The sequence below is a fragment of the Oreochromis aureus genome, linkage group 8, assembly GCF_013358895.1.
Source record: "Oreochromis aureus strain Israel breed Guangdong linkage group 8, ZZ_aureus, whole genome shotgun sequence".
NCBI lineage: Eukaryota > Metazoa > Chordata > Actinopteri > Cichliformes > Cichlidae > Oreochromis > Oreochromis aureus.
In genome coordinates this window covers 18847005-18870041 of record NC_052949.1, presented here as the reverse complement: position 1 = coordinate 18870041, position 23037 = coordinate 18847005, and the positions used below count along the sequence as shown (strand labels likewise).

Below are 23037 nucleotides of genomic sequence, written 5' to 3'. Positions count from 1 at the left end.
CCAGGTTGTTATCAGCCTCCCCTCCGTAATCATCATGTTTTTAATCACAGTCGTTATATGTAGGCAATGCGTCATTGCCAGGAACAGCAAGCTGGGTAAGGTTATGGAAGGGCATAGTTATAAGCAGAGATGGGCAGTAACGCGTTACTTGTAACGCGTTACTGTAATCTGATTACTTTTTTCAAGTAACGAGTAATGTAAGGGATTACTATTGCAAAAACGGTAATTAGATTACCGTTACTTTCACGTAGGAACGCTGCGTTACTGCGTTACTAAAACCGTGATTTTTTTGCGAGAACGTCTCATGACAGTGACGTAAGCGAGTGCGACGTTAGTGACAACAGCTGTCTGCAGATCATAATATATGGAGTGCGGGACAGAGTGTAGCATGCAGCGTTTAAAGCGTGGAAGTACTGACCTTATTTTGAGTTTGATTCCATAAAAAGTGACAAAAACATTAGTGTCCGTTATGCGTGTGGAAGAAAACTTCTTTTACAGCGAAAAACCCTAAACTTCCAAGCAAGCACCGAGTGTACTACGACGTAATGTGAAATTCACAGAGAAACTCGCGGATTCTTCCACTGACCGCTGCAGCACACCTGCACCAGGGTAAACCTCCGCCTACCCCAGTCCTGCTTTACAGGTGAAAATAGAGCAACAGGACCGCTAGTCTTTGATTTTATTTATTTTCTGCTGTGTTTTACTTTCATCTATTTGAAAGAGTGAGTGTAAAACAAAAAATATTTTATTTTATGTGCTGGAATGTGCAGAAAATAGGTTTAAATGTTAAACAAATTTCTTCCAGTCAGAGAATGTTGCATATAATTTAATTTTTGCTTGATGCATAAAGTTAAAAGATTAAAACTAATAAAACAAGTTTTAAAAAGAGACTTTTCCATTTGATTACATTTTGTATGATGAATTATGCAGAAAAAGTAGAATTGGGCTGAAAGATCTATCGCTTTATCACCTATTCAGGTTGTAAATCGTGTTTTTAAAAAGTAACTAAGTAACTAAGTAACTAAGTAACTAATTACTTTTGAAAATAAGTAATCAGTAAAGTAACGGGATTACTTTTTGGGGGAAGTAATCAGTAATTAGTAACTGATTACTTTTTTCAAGTAACTTGACCAACACTGGTTATAAGTGACTTTAGTCTTACAGTTAGCAAAGTGTGACAGCAGAAAATGCAAGCTGTCACATTTTGCTAGGGCACTGAAACAGAAGCTGGCATATAAAAGGGCCTAGTGATGCCATAAAATGCATTATTAGTATTATTATATATGCTACAGCTTTCTCTAACTCAAGGTTTTAAAATGTATTGAATATTTCTATATAGAGCAATTATAGAAAATTTTTATTACAGTCGATTTACAGTATGCGCAGGCTGAACATAAACAACAAAGACAGTCTCAGTTCATGTACTTTAGGTTTTGTAATTCCTTTGGCAAAATTATTGGCTGTTTTATATGTTTTATGGTTAGGTGAAAAAGAAAGCTTATACAAGACCTGTGAAAAACTTTGTACAGGCCATGATTCAGTAGCTTGTAGGTCTACCTGTAGCCGCAAAAACTGAAGTAATCATTTTCTGTATGACTATTGGTCTCTTGCATCCTTGTGGAGGAATTTTGGGTCACTCTTCTTTACAACATTGCTTCAGTTCATTGAGGTTTGCAGGCCGTTGTATATGCACTGCTCTTTTAAGGTCCCATCACAGCATTTCAATGGAGATTGAATAGAATTCTTTTCTCTTTCAGCTATTCTGTTGTAGATTTGCTGCTGTGCTTGGCATCATTGTCCTGTTGGATTATCCAGTTTCAGCTACGTTTTAGCTGTCGGGACAGACAGCCTCACATTTGACTCTTGTGTCTTGCACAAGTGTTACCTTCTCCACCTGAATTTTTTCTACACTTTTCCTGGAGTTCGTTGAACTCTTCGACCGATAATTGGAGCTTTTCTTCAAGTTTGCTACATTTCTGAATTTGCTCTTCGCGCTTCTGCAAGTTTTTGTTCCACAGTTCTTTATTCTTCATCTGCAAGACTGCATAGTTTTGCAGCTTCTGTCTTGTCCTTTTGAGTTTTTCTGTTTTTGTTCACCTGTTCGTGGTACACCTACACCGATCCTTCATGTTTTTGCTCAGATTGTCCTTTTTCCTCAAGGAGTTCTTGTTTTTCTTTCATTTGTTTGCTTTGCTGAAATTGCTTGCAATCATGTGTATCATGATCATGATGTATCATGTATCGTGCGTGCATCTTTCAACTTCGCTTCCAGCTCTGCCACTTCCAGATGCATCTTTCCCTCCATTATTTGATATTTGTGCTCCAGCTGTTTATTTTTTTCCTCCAGCTGTGCATACTGACTTTTTATGCTCTCCAGCTCTTGTGGCTGCATAAAGATAATTCTTCTCTTCCAGATCTCCAGATCTTTGTATATGTGTTCCAGTCTTTGCATCTCTTCCAGATGTTTTTTACTCTGAAATTACTTCTGTTCTTTCATTCACGTTCATTCATGACATTCCGGTAGCTTGTTGCCAAGACTGTCCAATTTTAGGTTTTTTAGGAGGGTTTTTTGTTTTGTTTTTAACTGTAGTCATTAAAAAAACAGAATTTTCTAGAGCAGAAAGTGAAAAAAAAACCTTTTCTGTTTTTCAAAAGGTTACAGAGGTTTTATTATAGACATAGCTAAATGTCTTGCAATTTGACATAATTGCTAAAGTGAAAGATTTCTTTAGTATTGAAAAGCAGAAATTGGGCTTTCTTGTCAGAGGTGATTTTTGAGGAAAAAGCAAAACAAAAAAACCCCCAACGACCGACAACATTGAACACAATGGTAGACTGGTGTGTAGTATGCAAGTGAATAGTGCAGAAAATAGAGATTTTTGATGGAAAACTGGTCTCAAAGCACACTGAGAAAAAGAGCTGTGCAGGAAGTGCGATTATATTGTGGTGGAAACAGGACAGAATAAGAGTGAATTCATCACACTCTTTTTCAAAATGTGAAGCGTAGTTTTGGAATTGTTTGAAGAAACCTGCCCTTTCAGGATCTATGAGATGTCCTTTTTCTGCTCAGACGACATGGCCGTGTAGGTGCTGTCGGATGAACAAGAGGATCCGTGCTTTGTGTTTACATCTTTTTGCAGAGTCCGTCTACCTGCTCTTTAATAGTTTGCTGTTTTAGCTTTTGTTGAAATGGTTTTGTGAGCTTTTAGCAGAGATTCTGATGTTTCTGTGGATACCACTCGTCTATATTTAAATAACAAAACTGGAGGGAAATCCAATTAAACCAGATGTTCTCCCTCTCCCCTCTGGTACCGGAGGCATTGGTGCTTTACAAACTGGAACATTAGGACTAAAAGCTGGTTTTCCCGTTTGAGTGCAGCTAGCCAAACAACAAAGAGTCAGACCGTAAATGTCTGACGTCATCGGTTCCTTAACAAAAAACCTCATTGTTGCATCCAAGGACAGCACAAAAGTGATCCCTTAAACCGATTTTTAGTTTTAGTGTTGTTATTTTCACTGGGTTATCGATTCAGTCACTGTTAGCTAACATGAACTAAACTAGTAACTAATAAACTAATAAACTAATAAACTAATAATAAATTAATGTAACTCTATTAGCCGCAACCAACCACGTTTCTTACTGACAGAAGATGGCGCTAAACATGTTTTTAAAACTTTAAACACTTATTTCTTAAATCCAGCTTCACAGACAGTGTTACATCTATGCTATGCCTATAAAGATGAAGATTATATCTTTTGCATTGCAATATCAGCCTCACTGGTTGGCTTTAGTCTACCAACGATCTGAAACAAGAATTTCAGATGTGGTTCATACCATTGACCACTGGATGACGATATAGTGCCTCTAGCTGGTTTCCAGGCTATTAATATTAAAATGTACCATTTATCATAAGAAGGACATTTGTACAATATAAGCTAGAAAAAAATGAAAGTAATCTTAATGTTCTGAGTATATTCGCTTCAGCGAGGCATTAAATATATCTTTATTACATCTTTGCATTAGGTGACGGTGACCGTACCCGGATATCCTTGTTGAAAGATCCGCGTTGATCACGGGAAATGGAGTTTTCCATTTTGGCATTCTCGTTTCCTTCTTACGCAACTTTACTTGCGGTTAGCTTTAGATAACAGCCCTTGGTACGTATTTAGCGTACGACTTGATCTCTGTTTGCTCCTTAGAATTCCCCCCTCCTTCCTCTCCGAGCTGTTTGAGGTAAACCGACGCGGTCGCATCAGTATCGATAATACACGACAGAGTGAAAATAAGCGCACATATGCGTGTTTGACACAGATATGTTAGATATGAGCCGACGGCAGAGAGCTGGGAGCTGACTAACAACCGGGAAGCTCGGCGAGTGAAGAACAACACCGGGGGAGAACTTGCCGTTTCCATGGCTGTGAAAAGTTAACGTACAGACGACTGAAAACGGGAATAATTCCTCTTCGGCCGAAACGAGGTAAGAACAACCAGTGCCTGAGAGTACCTCACCAAGTGGGGTAATGTCAGGGAGTGTCGGTAATGTCGGCCAAATTTGAGAATAAGAGTGTCTTTGTGTGTAAGGTTCCCCCCCGGCAGCAGCAGCAGGCGGCTGTGTCCTCGTCTCAATGGGATTGTTCAGAGTTTTCGTCTGGCTGCTTTAGTGACAGAGCTCACAGGCTTACACTTTGGACACAAATAGATTGATTATGTGACAGAGCCTCGTGTATTTAACAGTCGGAGTTTATTCACCTCGCCTCACAAGGAGCGACATTAGGTCCCCCATAACAGCACTGGCATTTGTTCTTTAACCCTGCCTGCTTGGGGCAGCAGGGTGAGGTGAGGGAGATAAGGCAGGAACCAGACATACTGCAGCCTGGGGTGCACATTAACTTGCTCGTGGGCACTTCAGCCGGTTGGACGTATGTGTGTCTTGAGGGCTGGACTGTGGAAGTAGTCTGAAGTTTTGACGTTAGAATGTCAATAAAACGTGTTTGGGTTTTATACCTGGAATTTCCATGTAGGGTTAATTATTCCTGCTGTGCTTTGTTCACAGGGGTGAAGGGGTGGGTGGGTGGTTGGGGGTTAATATAGTGTCAGCCCGAACATGCTGGGTTGAGTAGAAATGACAGCTTACAATGTACTGTGAAAATCAGCTCACATCCCACCTCCTTTTCCCTTCTTTCCTCAGTGGGTCCCTGGAGATTAGAAATGAAACCCAATCTCTCTCCCCCCTGTCTCTGTCTCTCTCTCTCTCTGGCACTAACTGTGTCAGCTGTTGGTGCTGACTTGCAGTGGAACAGGTGGTGCTTGGACAGGTGCACCCATAACAAAGGGTTGTAGTCCCTTGACTCCTTCCTGTCTTACTCCTTCTCTCTCTCTCTCTCTCTCTCTCTCTCTCTCTCTCTCTCTCTCTCTTTTGCCAGATCTGCACTCTTTAGTAACCCATCCATCTATTACAGTACTACAGCGATGATGATTTCTCCTGTCTCTGTCAGTGTGACTCAGTGAGCTTAAGTGAAACCTCTCCAGCGTTGTTGTGTAAGCAGCGTTTCAGTTTTGGAAATGGAATTGTATTACTAATACAGTAAGCTCCCTGTTTACGTCTTTCCGCGAGAGGCAGTTGGTCTTGAGCAACACCCTCCGGTGTCGAGCTTGGACTTGAGTCTACATCAGCAGCTGCATTACGTACTGTAGGCTTCATTGTTCACTGGAATTGTAATTGGAACATTTCCAGACAAACCAGTTTATGTCTTTACACATTCCACTGAGGAGTCATGAAGATTACACCCTTGCAGTTACAAAAAGCTGAGGTCCAGACAGATGACTGGCCATGCAGTCAGTCTCTCCACGATCTGTAGCTCAGGCAGACTTAACTTTATTAAAGCAGCAGAAGAAGAAAAGGCAAATAAAAAAGGTGTGGTTGGAGCCTGTTCATGTTCTGGCCACTCCTGTGTTTTCATGTGTGTATTTTGCTGGTGAACACTGAATTCAAAGATAGAGGAAGGGATCAGGAATGAGGGCAGCAAAGTTACATGAAGTGGAAGAGAGCAGTGGGGGAAGTTTGAAGGCTTATCTCAGTAATGTGCAGGGACAGTTGAGCAGTGATGAGTGTTGCAGTCACCGCTGTCTTCTGCTTTAACCCTTCAGTGCTCTGCCTGCCAGTGACCAACGGAGAAAAACAGAACATTTAGGCTAGACAGCTGTAACAGTGTGTATTGTTCTTATTCTCGTGCTCTCCTAGGGCTGGCATGCCTCATCTTGCCCCTGTTCTGCCGTACACACTCATTACTAACGTCACTCCTATTCACAATAATGAGCGAGACCTCTAAAGCTTGGACTCTACTGGGGTTTATTTAAATCTCTTGAACGCAGCCTTCCAGCTTTGCTCTGCTCGCCAGGGCCAGTGCGCCTGCGCTCTACCGACACTCCGGTAATCCGCTGGAGGAGATTGCATCCTCGTCCACAGCGCTCAGGCTATCAGTGAGGGAGACTTAAAAGATGGAAAAATACATAACGGGAGCATGGGAGGCTGGGAACGCGTAGCGGGACTCAGATGTAGAGGCATTATGGGGAGGAGCGGCTTTTACACTGCGAACAATCTCACATCCAAGGCGATAACGGGACCGGGGCGAGGATGTCTCCTGATGTAAGGCAGCGAGGCTCAGCGACTAACATCCCAAACGCTGGAAATATGAGATGAGCGCACGCAGGAGTGGAGCCGGCGGAAGATGGTGAAATTTGCGACCGAGTGCTCCTTCTTCTTCTTTCTCCTGCCTGGACGAACGAAACCTCCTCGGGTATTCACGCTTCTCCCAAAGCCTGCAGATCGCTTCCTGCTTCATGCACATTACTCTTCATGGCCCTGTGTACCGCTGTGGAAACTGATCACCTTTTTTTTTTCTTTTCCAAACGAGTAACGCTTTGCAGTTATGCTAACAGGACTTAATTGAAAGCTCACATACGCGTGCGTTTTCAGTGTGACGTTCACCGAACCCGTAAAGCGAAACTACGGATCCGATCCCATGCGAGCGACCCGTGGGCACAACGATCAGCTAATACTTGATGCATATCAAAGCTCAAGCAGACCAGGGAGCACCGGGGTGTTTACAAACTGTCGATACTCCTAAAATCAACCAATCTGTCCCTGACGCCGTGGCTGTGGGGATACTTGTTTCCCTGTGTCGCTTCGCATGCATAGACCTGCTATGACAAACTGGCAACCCCGCATAAATCCGAGGGCAAGATGATGAACTGGAGTGGCCTGCCTAGGCTGTGGGATCAGATAGAAATCAAACTGTGTCTCTCAGACAGAAGAATCTAGGATCATCTCCAGTCCTTGTGCTGGCACAGCACCGCAGCATGACACGGAGCATTCCTCTCCGGTGTTTACTTGGATATTGCTCAAAAGTTGAAACTGAGTTGTAAACATGTTCGTGCTGTGACAGCTGTTGAGGTAAACACGCCCGTGGCCGGTGTTGCCTTGAGATTTAATTTGCGTGAAGTGCGGGGATTCTGCACATTTCGGAATTGATCTGTGTGAAATGGCCCTTCCTCACGCTTTCAAACATTATGTTTTCTCCTGTGAGAGAAATGCAGCTGGGCTGTTTTACTGGTAAACCTCCACAGCAGCTGTTAGTCAGACTGAATGTCTGAAAGGGGACACTTGGCTATTTGCATACTTGTAGTGTTGCCAACACTGCTCCCACGAAATGCGATGCATTGATTTCTTTCTTGCAAATAACTTTTGTGTGACTCTTTTTTTTTTTTTTTTTCCCCTGCCTCTTCTACAACATCATCTGTTCCACTACTAATCAGCTTTAAACAATCTGCAACATGTTCAGCTAACTTCATGGACAGTGGTGTCATTTTGGTGTCCTGTGCGAGTTTATCTTAAACTTAACACTTTCTGGAGGCGTCTGGTTTTGTTGCTGCAAAGTTTTAAGACGGTGAACACTTTTACGTGCACACGTTTTCCTTTTCCCTTTTTTTGAGCCATTTTTCCGAGCATGTGCGAAAGGAAGAGGAAGCAGCACAAGACTGTTGCTGCACAGGCTGGGGAGATGTGTGAGAATGAACACGCAAGGAATTATGAGTGGGACTATGGAAGACTTGGTGCGGAGTGTTACAAGCTTAAAGTCTACAAAAGGGAGAATTACAAGGCTTTGCTGTGAGAAAATTGTATTTTCTCCTCTGTGACGCCAGCTGCTCCATTGGAATCGCCGTTTCTTGCCTCAATTTACTGTTTGAATTGAGAACTTCCACCCTGTTGTGGATACTTGGCCACCTGCAAGTTAAACTCATTTGAGTGCCCTTCTTCTTCTTTTTTTCTATTTGCCATCCTGTTGCTGTCTTTTTTTTTTTTTTTTGTTATAAATACTTTCTTTTCCAGAGGGATCCTTGGTGTTATTTGAAGGAGGAAATTCTTCATATTCGAAGCTCAAAATTGCCAACGGGAAGCAAAGAACGCATGATAAGGGTTGTTTGTGTTCTTCAGACAAACCCATTTCTCTCCTGAAGGTTTTCTGTGTGCCCAACTGGGTGCAACAGTGGATCCCTTCTCATATTTGGTGCTTTAGGGAAATATAAAGCAAAAAAAACCCCAAAACAAAAAAACAACATTTAGAAACTAACTTCTTATCTCCGTGGTGATGGGGAGTTCAGCCTCGTCTCTCACTGCAGAGACCGAGTCGGACCATGGCTTTCGAAGTACCCCCTACCCTTCGTCACCCCCTGTGGGCTGGCTCAGGAACAGCCACAGCAGCCCCGTGTGGGGTACCACCTTCGTCACACGGCAGCAGCAGCAGCCGCTGCCTCATCGAGAGCGCAGGTAAGGGGCAGCGCTGTCTAACCAATCAAGCGCTGGCACTTCTCTCACATTGAGCACGCTCGGGTCGGGCCGGGGGCAGTTAATGGCAGCCTTAAAGAGGTATTTAATTTTTGCGATTGAGTGATGCTGCTCATTTGCGTTGTTGGCTTAAGAAATGTGCTACGCTCTCTTTTATAGTCTTACAGAAACGCTTACTGAGGATTCACTAACCTCCCAGCTATGGATCAAATCCACTGTCTCATCAAAGCTTATCTAATCAAAGCCTGCATTTTGATGTTTTTCTATGATGCACCCAAAATCTGACTAAGCCGGATTTGTCAAACAAAATCCCACCTCCTCCTAGCTCGGCTGTACAGTATGTGCTGCAAATGAGGCAGGGCAGAGGGGACTGAATGGGCAGATGGAATGACCTGGGCTCAGTGAAACCAATGAAACCCTGCCAAAGGATTAATCAGAATATGAATTTAGTGTGATGATGGATGTCTGTTTGTTGACCCACAAAATGTTTGAGGTTCCTTAGTTTGCCCGTCAAACATAGCTGTGAGTTTTCAGAGCAAAACACTGATTTTTCAGAGTTTGGGGTTGAGAAAGGTTTATGTGTAGCTGAACAAACTCCTCTGTGGAAGAGACAACGCTATTCCTTTTGACTGCACTTCTCAGTATGGATTGTATGAATAAGATAGATTCACTCAGTGCATCTGCAAGAAAGGCTGCATTAATCCATTGTTCTGGTGTGTGCCTTCTGAATCTCTGATTTGCTGTCAGAACAGCGGCACGCAGGAGTTTGTGAGAAGCTTTGAATGTGCTGCACATCTGGCAGTTTTGACTGACTTTCTTCCAAAGCCTGATCTTCCCAACCGCCCTCACAGAAACCTATTTAGAAGCGTTTCCAGTTTTCCTCCTGCCTCCCTTTTTTTTTTTTTTTAGGTCATGTCTCCCGGAACAAGAACAGGCAGTTGATATCGACCGTCTGCAGTGTATTGAAGTTGTTGCTGAGTCACTCAGGGCATCATGGTCTGGTTGTTAGTTATTGATTTTCAGAGAGGCCGATCACATTTCCCCACAATAGATGTCATTATTTATTCAGCATCAGTCTCCAGTTGGGCTTTGATCTTTCTTGATTCCTGCCCATTGCTGTCGATGCTTTCCTTGCAGTTGCTCCACGTTTAACAGTTAAGTCTGTCAAGTCTTCCTTGTCTTATTGTTTCAAGGTTTTCTTGTTTGTTTGGTTTTTTTTGTTTTGTTTTATTTAACCATGAAACACAACTCTGGAGATGTAGACTCTCTTTTGTGAGTGTTGTAGGCCAAGATGAGGAACCAGGCATGTTTTTCAATGCCCAGGCTCGAGCATGGCTCCGTTAAATATTGCTGAATTCATGATTAAAACTTAAGTCTGGCTCGTGCTGTCAGTGTAGTTTGACATCATACAGTTTATTTGCTTTTCATTCAGCAGAATCTTTTGTTTGTGCATCTCTGTAGCAACAAGACTGTGCCTTCAGCACCAATCAGACTACACCCTCAGTCAGTCGAGTGCATGCAGTCCGTTTCTGTCTGCTGCTGGAAGGCATGGAGGGAAACACACACACACAGACACACACACACACACACACACACACACACACACACACACACACACACACACACACACACACACACACACACACACACACAGACAATAGATGTTTTAGAAAGACATTGCCGTACCACTTGAACATGCTCTCTCATCTACCCCCACTCACCCTCTCTCTCATGTTCACTCAGTCTTTTGTCCATGTACACACCACTGTGTGAGCCTAACAATGTTAGGCAAGCTTTGCTGAGCTGTGACAGAGCATGAAATATAGAAACAACAGTACACCATGAGCCCGGCTTAACTTCAGCAATTCTCTTATGCTTTATTCTCTAATATATTGTCCTATAAACCATTTTCTTTCCCTTCTTTTTCTCTTTTTTTCCTCTACCTTGGAGACTGCATGAACAGACTTGTCCTTGAGTAATTTCAGTTCGTTTGTGTCCAGCAGTAAACCCCATTGACTTTGGGAAGTGTTTTTGTGTGCCTTGATTCAGCACCTCAGCTGTGAAGGTTCACTCATGATAACAGCCCACTTATCACACAGAGATGTGCAACATAAGTGCACTTGTGCATACTCCCAAAATGGGACATTTAATAACATTGCTGGCTTCATTAATCCTTTAAAGCAGTGACGTTCTGTCGTTCAGACGTTAATGTGGCTCACAGCTCAAATTCACTGACAGTGACAGAACTAGCCACAGTAGTCACATGATGTTATAAACTGTTTGAGATCTCACGGCGCATCAAGTGACACTTACTGCATTAGGTCAGATTTTTCTTAACATGGCAGCTGTAAATTGGTAGCCAATTTGATAATTGAAGAGGGTATAGGGAACGGATCCATTGATAGTCCTTGTGACTAATATACTAATCATTAAATGTGAGGAAAAAAATGTCAGACTAAGTGGCTTGGATGAAAGTAAGAAAACAGGCCAGAAGTGTTGTCTCTGCATTTGGATTTAGAGTCTCTTAATCACATTCTTCGATAATCAGATTGTGTTTTTAAATGCGGCTTGAATGTGAAATGTGGCGTTCAGCCCAGTGCATGAAATTGTACACTGATCAGTCTGCTGAGTGTGTCTAACATTAGCCGTGCCAGCACCCGAAGCCTTCTTTCAATGCAGGTTGATATCCACGCACCTCTGCAGAATTAGCTCACCTGTCTGAAGTGAAATACACAAAATCACTCTGTTTAAGGGCCGTCTACAGAGGAGGACACGAGAAGTTAAACTCTTCTCAAACTTGAGGCTGCTCATTGAAGCAGCTGCCAATGAGAGTGAAGGAAACTATTGACTGAGACATGATTGGGTTGTAAATATGTGTGTACACATTCTTACCCAGGCATCACAGCCTGAAGCATCCACCAGCAACCAACCATCAACGAGGGAATTTATATGTGTACATAGCTTTAGATGCCAATCTATGAGGTTATCACTGTTGTCCTGTGTGTAACTGTGTACAACTCTCTTCCTTCTAAGCGCACATGGAAGGATCCTAATGCTTTCTGATGCTGGAGGTATTAAAAAAAGGGGGGAAAAAAGAAAATAGGCTTTTGTAAAACAGCTGGAATTAACATATTTTTCCAGCTCCTCTTATTTTTTGGCAAACCGGACATTGTCGTCTTTACTCTGGTCTGTAACAAACTCGTCACTGCAGTAAAAATGCTTGAGTAAGCTAGTATTTTCACATCTGTAATGGATCTGAGATTGCAGAGTAAAGTAAATGAAGGAAAAACTGAACATATATGAGAAGAGTTTAATGACTTTTGGAGAGGGGTCTTGTGTGTGCCTCCGGCAGCTTAATGGGGCACAAACTGTGTGTTTTGTGCTCTCTGTGCTGTTTATGTACGAGTGTGGTGCCGAACTTAAAAAAAGAAAAAGATTTTTGGGTAAAGCGTCAGCTTTGAGACTTCCTCTTATTTATTGCGAGAGATTAATGTGGCAGTGTGAAACAGACTGAGAGAAGGTGTCTCACGCCAAAAGTGTGAAAGTTTACATGCCTGTGTTTCAGTTTATTTATTTATTTTTTAATTTCTTATGTTGTTACTTTTCAGGTCATTCTCCAAAGCGGTTTAGTGAGGCAGCAAACTCACAAATAAACAGGAGAGAAATGCACACTCTGTTAATGTGACTGCTTGCCTTCAGATAAGATAAATGTTATAAAGGAAGCCAGTGTTATGCAACTTTGGAATCTTGGTCATGACGCTATTTTAATTACAGCAGCGCAGTTAAGTTTTATCACAGTGCTTATATTGTGAAGTCACAAATGTGACTGTTTCATTGCATTTCAGCCACATACTCCTAGCGTTCTACGTTGCACGTCGCATTACGGGGGCCCTAAGGTCGGTGTCTGCTCTCTCCAGAGTTGCTCCCAGTCTCTGCTGTCCCAGCATGATGGATGACGGCGTTTATTGCGACTGCGTTCCACTGGCTGTGCTCTCTTTAATTGGATTAAAACAGGTCCACTTGGGCTCAACAAGCATGGTCGCTGGCCGCGTTTATGTCTGAATTATTTCAGCCTGCTCTCTCCCTTGCCGTTGCCTCATCTGATGGAGACAGGGCCGCGTCAGGACAGTCCCCAACCAGAATAGACTTAGCATGGAGGCGTTGTCTCACAGCGTGGCTTTCTGTGGAAAACAGTGCAGTGATGCAGCAGGGGAAAAGAAGGAGGAGAACAAAAAAAACAAAAACGCCCGTTGGCTCTGCAAATGACATGATTCCAGATTTCCCCACTCTTGTTGCCATGGAAATGTGTAGCATATGTTCAGTAACCTAATTCCACTGGGCCCAAGATAAGACGGCACATGGTAACCTGTCTGTCTCGCACAGAACGTAAACTCTACTGCTGCTGAATTACACCTATGGAGAAAGGGTATAATTCACGTTAATGTTAATGGTTTCACGTAGAAACCACTGCTTTCCCGCGGCAGGTGGTATTTGCTTGTCTGCCTTCCTGGGTTAGATTTGTGTCGCAGTAATAGGGGTGGAACTGTTTTAGAAGTTGCCCTCGGGCTCAAGGCACAGCTGCGTCAGCAGTGTCCTCAGCCCCTTCAGATTTGGGTGCCCCCAGGAACTTCAGATTAGCTCTGTGCCCCTGCCATCTCTTTCCCTTCTTCCTCTCTGATTCTGGAGCTTCCTGCTAGCTTCCTGCTTGCGCTCGCTTTGCTCCGTTACTGATGTCTGTTGAAACCCAGTCAGACAGTTTCCTCTGTTTAAAGATTCAAATGTCTGAAGCTGTCTCCACCGCTGACAGATTCACCCATCAAAAAACGAGCGCTGGTCGTGAAATATTCACCGAGGGCACAGCGAGAGGTCAGAAGCCGCTGTTATTGTTTCATTCCTTTTCTTCATTTTTTTCCTCTCTCACTGGTATTTGCAGAAGTGATTGGTAGTTCTTAAATCAGTGTGATAATACGTGTATTGTTTGAGTCCTTCATCATAAGTTGTGTGAACTAAAAAGTGAGAATACAAATGTTGAAACTGATCAGAAATTCACACACGGATTTACTCTGTTAACATTTACACAATATAACCTTTGCTTCTAAAGCTTCCAATAATATTTAGGTTTCATAAGAAGGGAATGTGTGTTTAATTTTTAAAGTTGCTCTCAGTGTACGGTTTCTCCCGTACTTTCTGGCTGCCTAAGGGCAATTTCTCAAAAGAGCTTGTCTGGTATGATTCTTTGTACCACTGTCAACATCTTAAAATTGCCCGTCTTAATGTTCTATCTCAAGAAGTCTTGGAAAGACTTAATTAAAACTTTCTGAATTATATTTCTATTGTCCCGTGTGATTAAGACTTCGCTGTCCTCAATCCTTTGTATCACGTCACCAAGTTTCTCTTTAACTGCTGGTGCTCTAGATTACTGCAAACAAATATCACTTAATGGCTTATCTCTGCAAAAAAACCCCATAAGGGTTGATGTGAGTGAGTCATATTCATACCACAGAATTACCTGTCATGTACAAAAAAAACAGGTTCCTGTTAATTGTCGACCCTGACTCATCAGTTTCTTCAAAAACAGAAAGAACTTCCACGAAACAGAAATGTATTTTTATTTTTTTTCAAGGAGGAACACATACTCTGGTCTTGTAAGTGAGAAAAATACTTTAATAAAGTCAAAAAGTTCCTGTCTGTGAGACTGTTACAGGCAGGCTGCATTCATTACCGATGGGGGTTAAAATAAATTCTCGGTTTTCTCGAGTGTGGCAGAGATGGTGTAAAAGTGCTGATCTAATCCCCGTCTCAGCACACAGGGTGTGTTCAGAAGCAGCAGAATGTTTCAGCTTTCATTATCCATTTTTACAGCTCGTCTGATCCAAGGACATATTGGTGTCTGATAGGTCTCTCTTTTTTTCTCTCCAATAAAAAGCTCTCTGCTGTCGAAGAAGAGTTACCACTCCTACTGCCTGTCAGTACTGTTTGCATGTAAGAGGTAAAAAAATGTATATAAAAAGTACAAATAGGAATGCCAGAGCTCTGAAACCCTGCTGACAGTTATGAAAATCACCCCCATTTTCTCTTCTACTTTAAAAACATCTATCAGTTCATCTTCAAGTGCACAGCAACCCAGACTTTTTTTCTACCATTATATAAGTTTTAAGTTTCTATATTTCCACTTCTCTCCCTGCGCTCACTCAAAAAAAAAATAAAAAAATATCCATCTGAATATTTACCACCAGAGAAGCCTCACTTTGAGCGTGTTTGTGTGGGAGCTACATCTGGAGCCTGTCTTGCAGTTCAAAACAGTCACGCTCTCCTGAGACATCCAGGCTTACATGGCCTATTAAAGTCATTCCTGATAAACTTGCGTTGTAATAAAACTGGTTTCCAAGAAAGTAAAACAACTGTGGAGATTGTTTACATTAGACGGATCTTATCATAGGAGTTTAATCCTGTGGGAAAATAAGCTTTGGCAATTTAAAAAGTATAACACACCGGACTGCACCTGGGTGTATTGCAAAAGTAACACTAGACTAGAAAATGGTGTAGCCTTAATTATTTGCATTATTGATCATTTATTAGGTTTAACTGACCTCATGATAGTGTAAGGAAGCCCTGATATTGAACTATCGATGGAGACATTTATATTCAGTTATTGATTGATGCTTTTACTTTGAATTACACTGTAAAATTAGAGAAATTGACTTTAACCCTGTTTAAGCCTGAACCATGAAAAAATTACCAGAAAATTCAAGTTTGTTGTTTTTGCTTTCTTTTTTTATAAATTGATTATTTAAAAAATAATTATAAAAAGAAATTAAATTATAATTTTCATATAGGTTTTAGTTTGTATCATATTTTACATCCAGTATTTTTTGGCAATTTATTACTTAAAAAAAATTATAGTGCAATTAATTTGGGTTTTTGGAGGGAATAAAAATCACAGTGGTGATGTAGTTTTTGAGACTTCCATCAAAAATGACACATTTTGGTGTTACAGGGTTTAAAGTATTGTGACTTAGCTTACAAAAACCAGTCCAGAATGTCCCAAGAGGTTGATTCTGTTCATCTGGACATAGTGTTTTCAGCGGTGAGCTCCTCACTGCCCCATTGTTCATTCAGTGGGCTAATTTCAGTCATTGTGCAAATGTACTGTTTATAGGGTTAAGGAAACCTGCAGTCAGCTGAGACTGAAGAAGTCACTTGGATGAATCGTTTCTCCCACTGAAAACTCTACGTCCAGATGAACAGAATCAACCTTTGGAATTTACTTACCTGGATGATTAAGCATGAATTATTGTGGTTTAATAACGATGCAAATAGTCCGTTGCAGCACATTCGTAAATGAAAAACTCGACTACGTTTACTAGAAACTGTCGATGGACACACCCATATTGCCCTGGGCTGTAGGTAGGTGGAAGAGTTTCCAACAGCACTGAAGGAGCAGGTTTCACTGACTGACTGGCCAGGTCGCACCTTTTAGGACTGTGTGGCTCACTGAGCCGGGGTTTTCCCATCATAGCCTTGGAGGTTTGGTGGATGATTATTTGGGGCAAAAGGGTGTGTGTTTTATGTGCAGCGCAAGCATCAAAAACTGAAACTGAAAGTTTTTGTTGTTGTTTTTGAACATATTTTTGAGTAATGGCACACAGCGAATTACAATAACAAACACTTGAAGTATTTGGAAAGTCTGGTTGTTCTTGATTCCATCATTGCTTGGATGTTTTTGTTTTTGGCGGGATTCTCGGCCTACGTCTTTGGCCAGCTTTTCACCACAGGAAGTAAAGTCTGAAAAGAGGTCAGTTACACTAACATTTTTAGTGCAGTGATCTAACAGGATGGATCACAGTAACTTAAAAGTAATGCAGACTTCTTGTGGGCCTTAATACACTATAAATGCCTTTTTTTCTTTTCTTTTTCTTTTTTTTTACTAAAGAGCATTGTTAAAGAACACTTTTTTTTTTAAGTTTGAAAAATCCTAAGTATCTGATCCATAATTTAACCTAGAAAGGCTATCAGTACTTTGAGCATCCTGACTGAAATATCAGATTTTCAAAACCCATTCTAATATTTAAAAAAATCTGATATTTCAATCCCAGAAACAAATAGATTTCCCCAACATTTGTCATGTCAAGTTATTTATTTACTTGTTGACTATGCATCGTCAACACTCGTAACATTGTTGAAGGGTGTTTTTTCAGTCTCTTCTTTTATATCTTAATTTTCATTTATTGGCTGTTTATAAATGCCAATACCAGTGGATCAGCAAATGGTTAATATCCTCACTGATATCGGTCATGCGGTGCTACTTTGCATGCACAGAGCTAGAGCTGTCACTACAAAGTAAGTCTTCCCAGGAATACTATATTCCAGAGTAAACAAATTATGCAAACACTCTCACACTGTGCTGCTTTTGGTTGTTTTAAATTTTACATTTTTGATTTTTTGTAGAAGTGCACACTAGTCTGTTATTAGACACTGTGTTGCATTGCTCTTCCTTATATACTGCAAAGTTACAGGAACAGGTACAAACTGGAGGTCATTAAGATAAGATGGGCCTGATTATTTTAAGACCACTGCATGTTCAACAGGACTTTCTGAATTATATGTCATTTGACTCAAAGGTTTCTCACACAGGTTACTAGCAAAACCAGCAGACTGAGATAGATACCATATTTCTAAAGAAATGAATTAAAACGAAAAGTTAAGCGTATCAGTCTTTTATGTCTTTAAGACATTCCTTTTATTTAGTTTGTTTGAGCAACGACCGTGAACGTAAATGCTACAGGAGCTTCGGTTACGATGGCCTGTTAATATCTAAACTCCTTCTGTTCATGGTCACACACATGCTGGAAATCACATCCTTAAGAGTCAGAGTCCAGAGTTTACATACCTGAAAAAGTGATAACGAATCTGCTAAGTTTGAAGTTGAGCACAGTTGATCAAAGTTAGAGGCCAGCAATTCCTACTTGGACACATCAAGTAGAAAAAGCATAAGTAGAAATTCACTCATTACAAGCAAAATTTCAAAAACTAGTCCTAATGATGTTAAATGCTCTGATTTAAGTGATTGTGAATGAGTAATTAAGTGTCGAAAATTAAAGCGATTGTATGAAAATGTTAAATTAGGCAGCTGCTTTGTGCTACCTGAATTTAAATGTGAGACACAAAATTTGCAAGATTTTTCTCACACTGTTTCTCTGCTGTCTTGCATGCTGTGTAAGAGCAGCAGCTACATTTACAATTCTTCCCGTCAGACAGGCGTGTAAGGTGTACTGGCAGGCTCGACCGAGCAGTGTATGCATTTGGCTACATTATTAAATAGGAGCACCCCACAGCGGAGCAAGTTTGCTTCACCTCATTCAGAAACTGAGCTCAGCTTAGATACATTTGATAGAAAAATTCCTTCACTTTAACAAAATCAAATTGGCTCGCAGGCAGCCAACTCTATTTGATATTCACTGGATCAGTGTTTCACTGCAAGCTGCACACAAATGTACCGACACCAACCTACAGCTGGAGTCTGCGTTTTGTCTGCCAAGTATGTTTTCATACCAGAGAGCTGACTCGGTATGTTCCTCTCAGATATATGTCCCAAGTGCACGCACATGATAAGAAACGTATCAGCTGGCACTCAGGCAGGCAGCAAGAATTTTGAGTAAACAGTATGTTGAGGTCATGGGATTCTATATAGTTGCTGCGTAGTTAGTTAATGTTTGTTGTCAAGGCTTTGGGAAAACGTGTGTTTTGCAAAAAAAAATTTCAAGCTCAGCTAGACAAACTGTCATAGAGCCTGAGTGACACTTGCGCTCCGGTAACTGACAGGCCATCTGTCATTTAATATCTCTGAAGTGCTGACTGACTCGCTTTATATTTCTGCTCGGTCCTGTGTCAGACTTCATTTATTAGACAGCAGGTTAAATGCTTGAATTGTGGGAAGCTGACATTTTTGGCACGTTTTTAGATAAGAATAAAAATCACAATGCCTGCACTGTACAGAAGATCTGACACTGTACCATAAGACAAATACAATGAGTACTACAAATGCAAAAATTAAAAGAAAAATGTTGGATTTTAAGGAACTAGACTGTCACCAGCAGCCACCGTTTCTGTGCTGATAACATCAGTTCTTTTGTGTGGCCATGCTTATGTTTGTGTTGAATGAGTAAATCAGGAGCACTGCGCCTCTAATGGCCAGTGGCGATTGCACACCTTCCCCTCAGGCCCTGGGCTCGGGGCCAACCTTGGAAAGGCAGTGCTAATGACTGTCACACAAAGGCCAAATGTCTCACAGCGAGGCAGGGAGAGATTGGCAAGATTCTCCTCGTTTGATCTCTCATTAGAGTTCAGTATGTATAATGAATCCAAGTAGCCAGAGCCATAGGTGGCCTTAGACACAGTTATCAGTGATTTTGTAGCATTTCTTAAAGCCTTTCTGACATCTATTGTGTCCAGGGTGCTGTAGATACTGATCATCTTGACTATGTTTGCTGTTTCTAGGTACTCTTATCTAAACCCTGAAGACTTCCTTGTAGACACTTGAGTTGTGGAAGTTAATTTACTCTTTTTATGCAATATTACAGATTTGCTCATTTTTCACTAAGACATTTTAGGCTTGTACTCTTTATAACAGTCTGCTGAAACTCTTTGATTGTCTGACACCCAGTGAAGCGTTGAAAAATCACCCCAGGGTCATAGATGTTTTTACTTAAGTGAATTCCAGTTTCAGAGAAACTACTTTATGGGCAGCAGGCTTCATTGAGGACCTCATTGCAAAAAGATAGGCTTTCTAGAGGTGAGTTTGCTCTTCTATTCTCTTCCTCTTCAGTGTAAGCTACTGGCTGACTGCCCAGGTCTGCGACACAGAGGAGCTGAAGTGGGCACTTTTAGAGCAGCTCCAGTGAGCACGGGGCCAAGGACAAAAGGTGTGTGCATGTGTCTCTGTGTATGTGTGTGTGCCGCACACTTTTGTTAGCGACTGGAACATGTACATTAAAAACATCCTTTTAAGTATGGTCCAGGGATCACAGGCTATAGCAGTTCATCCTCTGCTGCAGGCATGTATTGTACATATAGTCCTGTGCAAGTCTTGACCCACCCCTCAGTTCTTTATACAGTTTGTTTCCAAGCAGCCAGACTTTATTTAAATTTTTAAAAAATGGGTTAAGCCGTAGTTCTCCAGGCTTTACCGCTGACCTGCGAATCATTCTTCCTCTTATGTTGCAGAGTTACAGGAATCCTGGTTTCATTTATGTTTGAACAGCTCTGAACATGACCTCTGATCGAAAGTCCTCAAATGCTACAGGAGTACTTTTTATAGGTTCCTGTTAATATCGAAACTCTTAATGTCTCTTGTCACCTGTACAAAAAAGCCAAAGAGAACACAAATTGATAGGCATGAAATAGTATTTTTGCACCAACAAGGTGTTTATTGAAAGAGCTGAAATTGTGTGCCACAAAATGTGTCCTTAAATGATTTGGGGAAACTGCACAAGTGGAGGGCAAAAGAAAAAGTAGCTGGCCTTTAAAAATATATATATATCTGTACAGTGAGAAAAGGGTGAGTATGCCACATTACACAAGAATTGGGCAGAAAATCGGTGGCATCGGGTCTTATGGAGAAATGGTTTATTTCAGATTTAAAAATTTGGCTCAAATTATTGTCAGTTTGTACGAATGGTGAGTGTCTCCACTCATTTGTACAACACGGTGGAGGCTCTGTCGTGGTTTTGGGCTGCATTTCACCCAGTGGTGTTGGGGATCCCGTCAAAACTGATTAAATTATGAACACATTGAAGAACTATCAGATTTTGAACAACAATACAATACCATCGGGAAAGTATTTCGATTGGCAACAGCTTGACCATGATCCCAAACAAACTAACAATACAATAAAATCATACCTGGATAAAAAAACACATGAGTCATAGATTGCCCTCCCCAGAGCCCAGACTTCAACATTATTGAAGCAGTGTGGGAACATCTGGACAGAGAACAGAACAAAAGGCAGAAACATCCAAAGAAGAGCTTTGAATGTCCTTTACGAAGTCTGGAGATCTGTTCCTGAAGACTGCAAAAAAAAGTTTGACTAAGAAAGTTCAGACTCGGTTGAAGAATAAAGGTGCTTCTTAGAATTGTACAAACTCTGTTTTTGACTTATATATTGTATTTCCATGTGTGTTTGAACATGGATGAAGTGAAGGGTGGCTCAAAACTTTTGAAAAGTACTGTACTGGGTGTGCACATAGTACAGTCAAAATGCATTCTCTTAATTGAGAACCGCAATTGAGAGGTTATAGTTGTTTATCACACCGTACTGGGTGAGAGGTAAATACCGCTGCTTATAATGAGTATTGATAAGATAATTTAAAAAGTCCTTGAGGCTGATCACTTTAATAAAAAGCTTTCATGGTGTCAGCTAAAGATGGAAATATAATGAATCTGTGATCCCTGTGCTCCAGTGAGAACCACATCAATTGCTTTGACAAATTCTCCACGTGGCTGACACTGCAACTTTGCTCTCTTGCTGTAGATGAAAGAGGCCTGACAGTTACGGAAATGTCCACAGGGTAGAATCTGTCATCAAACATGAGGTGTCGACACTTGTTGTCGTCATTGATGTTTGCGGCACTCAGATACGCAGGCCTTTAGAGAGCCAAACATGATGTAAACATGTGCCATCCCAGCTGGCACAGTGCTGCCACTTAATTCAACTACTTTTAACATAGCTGCTGAAGGTGTGGAGACAGGGCTGTAGTCTCAGGACACACTACAGACCTTTTTTTTTTGTGGTTAGATGAACAATGTCAGTTATGTCCCTGATATTATTACTCACTGAACTTTACTTCATTGGCACCCCTTTTTTGTTATTGGTTAGAAGGGCACTTAATATTGCAGCGCAACCATGAAGACATGGCAGATAAATGCAGTGATAAAAGCTGAATTCTCCACGTTTGTGTGCTTTTAAAGAAAAAGTGTGTTCTTTGTTTTGTTTATCATTAGAGGGCTGAGTTTACTCCTTACAGTGTGGACTTCAGGGGTGTTAAAGGCTACTATTTGCTTCTGCTTCTATAGTTTTGCTATCCTGAGGACACACACAAATGTAGGTGGACAATAAAACTAGCAGCTGTGCTGCATCTATGGATAAATATAGCTAGATGCCTGCATTCATGCAAGCACACAACCAAGTAGCGAGGACCCACATACTCAAGAGACAACTAAAGTAACACGTTCACATTTCTTCCTGCTTGTCATTTCCCTCTTTACCTCTGGGAGAAGGGATGACAAGAGGAACAGACAGTGTGCTGGGAGCAAGAGGTCGTCTGTAAGAGGTCCCCTGGGATCTGGGGATTCGCTTGATTTGAAAGGTTTAATGGAGTTGAACTAAAGGCAGTTGGCTGGCCGTGACACATGGCACTTCAGGGGAGAGGAGCAGGACCCAAACTGCAGTGTCAGCAACAAGGAATTATCAGAATATGCTTTTATAGAAAAAGTTTGTTTTACATCGAGTCTCAGATCTCACTATAACCTCTATGTCCAGCTGTTTGTCTGTTTTTCACCTGCCTTGACAGTCATTTGTCCAGTCCACTTTGTGGTTGTATTGGTAGGGACTTTAGCAAGTGCACTACTGAGTTTTAGGTCATTGGCTCTCATGTTTTGGCTAAAGGTTGTCCTGTGTTACCATTGTTTTCAGTAGACTTACTGCTACCTGCTACACACTGTGTGTGTGGGTGTGGTGTTTGTTTGGCGTCACAATTAAGTGCCAAACCCCTACTCTAACCCAGAGCTTGCAATCCTGTGGCTGTAGAGCTGCTGGCTTCCTGGTTTGCTTGATATGCACCTGGATTTCTGCCAAAATGAAATAAAGCTCCCTTTTTTATTTGGGCTATTTTAAAGCTAATAAAGTGCCAGGTGTTTTATTATTTATTATAAAAGTAGATTACTTTTCATTGTGATTCATTTGCACAATCAGAACCTGACCGATATAGTATTTTGGTCTATAAATTGAAAAATGCAACAAATGCATTATTGCAATGGGAATGCAGAGCTGAAGTACAAAAATGTCTGCTCTGATTGTAAAGGTTTCAGGCTCGTGCCCTAAACGAAATCTTTTAACACAGCAGCGTTAGATGCTGGCATATGTAGTTCTCCAACCAAAATATCACACAGAAGATCAACAAGCTTCAGTCACTTT

General features: G+C 41.4%; 1 protein-coding gene across 6 annotated transcripts in view; it reads left to right on the top strand.

The window, feature by feature from the left end:
* Positions 1 to 4188: 4188 nt before the first annotated feature.
* capn15 (calpain 15) overlaps positions 4189 to 23037 on the top strand; it is a 45376-nt gene continuing 26527 nt past the window's right edge. Inside the window, exons 1-2 of one of the 6 annotated variants that reach the window (XM_039616303.1) lie at positions 4189 to 4478; positions 8391 to 8828. In XM_039616303.1, the coding sequence (XP_039472237.1) occupies positions 8650 to 8828 (179 nt within the window). In that variant the 5' untranslated portion in view covers positions 4189 to 4478; positions 8391 to 8649. Of the gene's footprint in view, positions 4479 to 6593; positions 6799 to 8390; positions 8829 to 13497; positions 13713 to 16415; positions 16642 to 19671; positions 19769 to 23037 lie in introns of those variants that run through there. The other 5 variants (XM_039616305.1, XM_031739292.2, XM_039616307.1 and 2 more) reach the window with 5 other exon arrangements.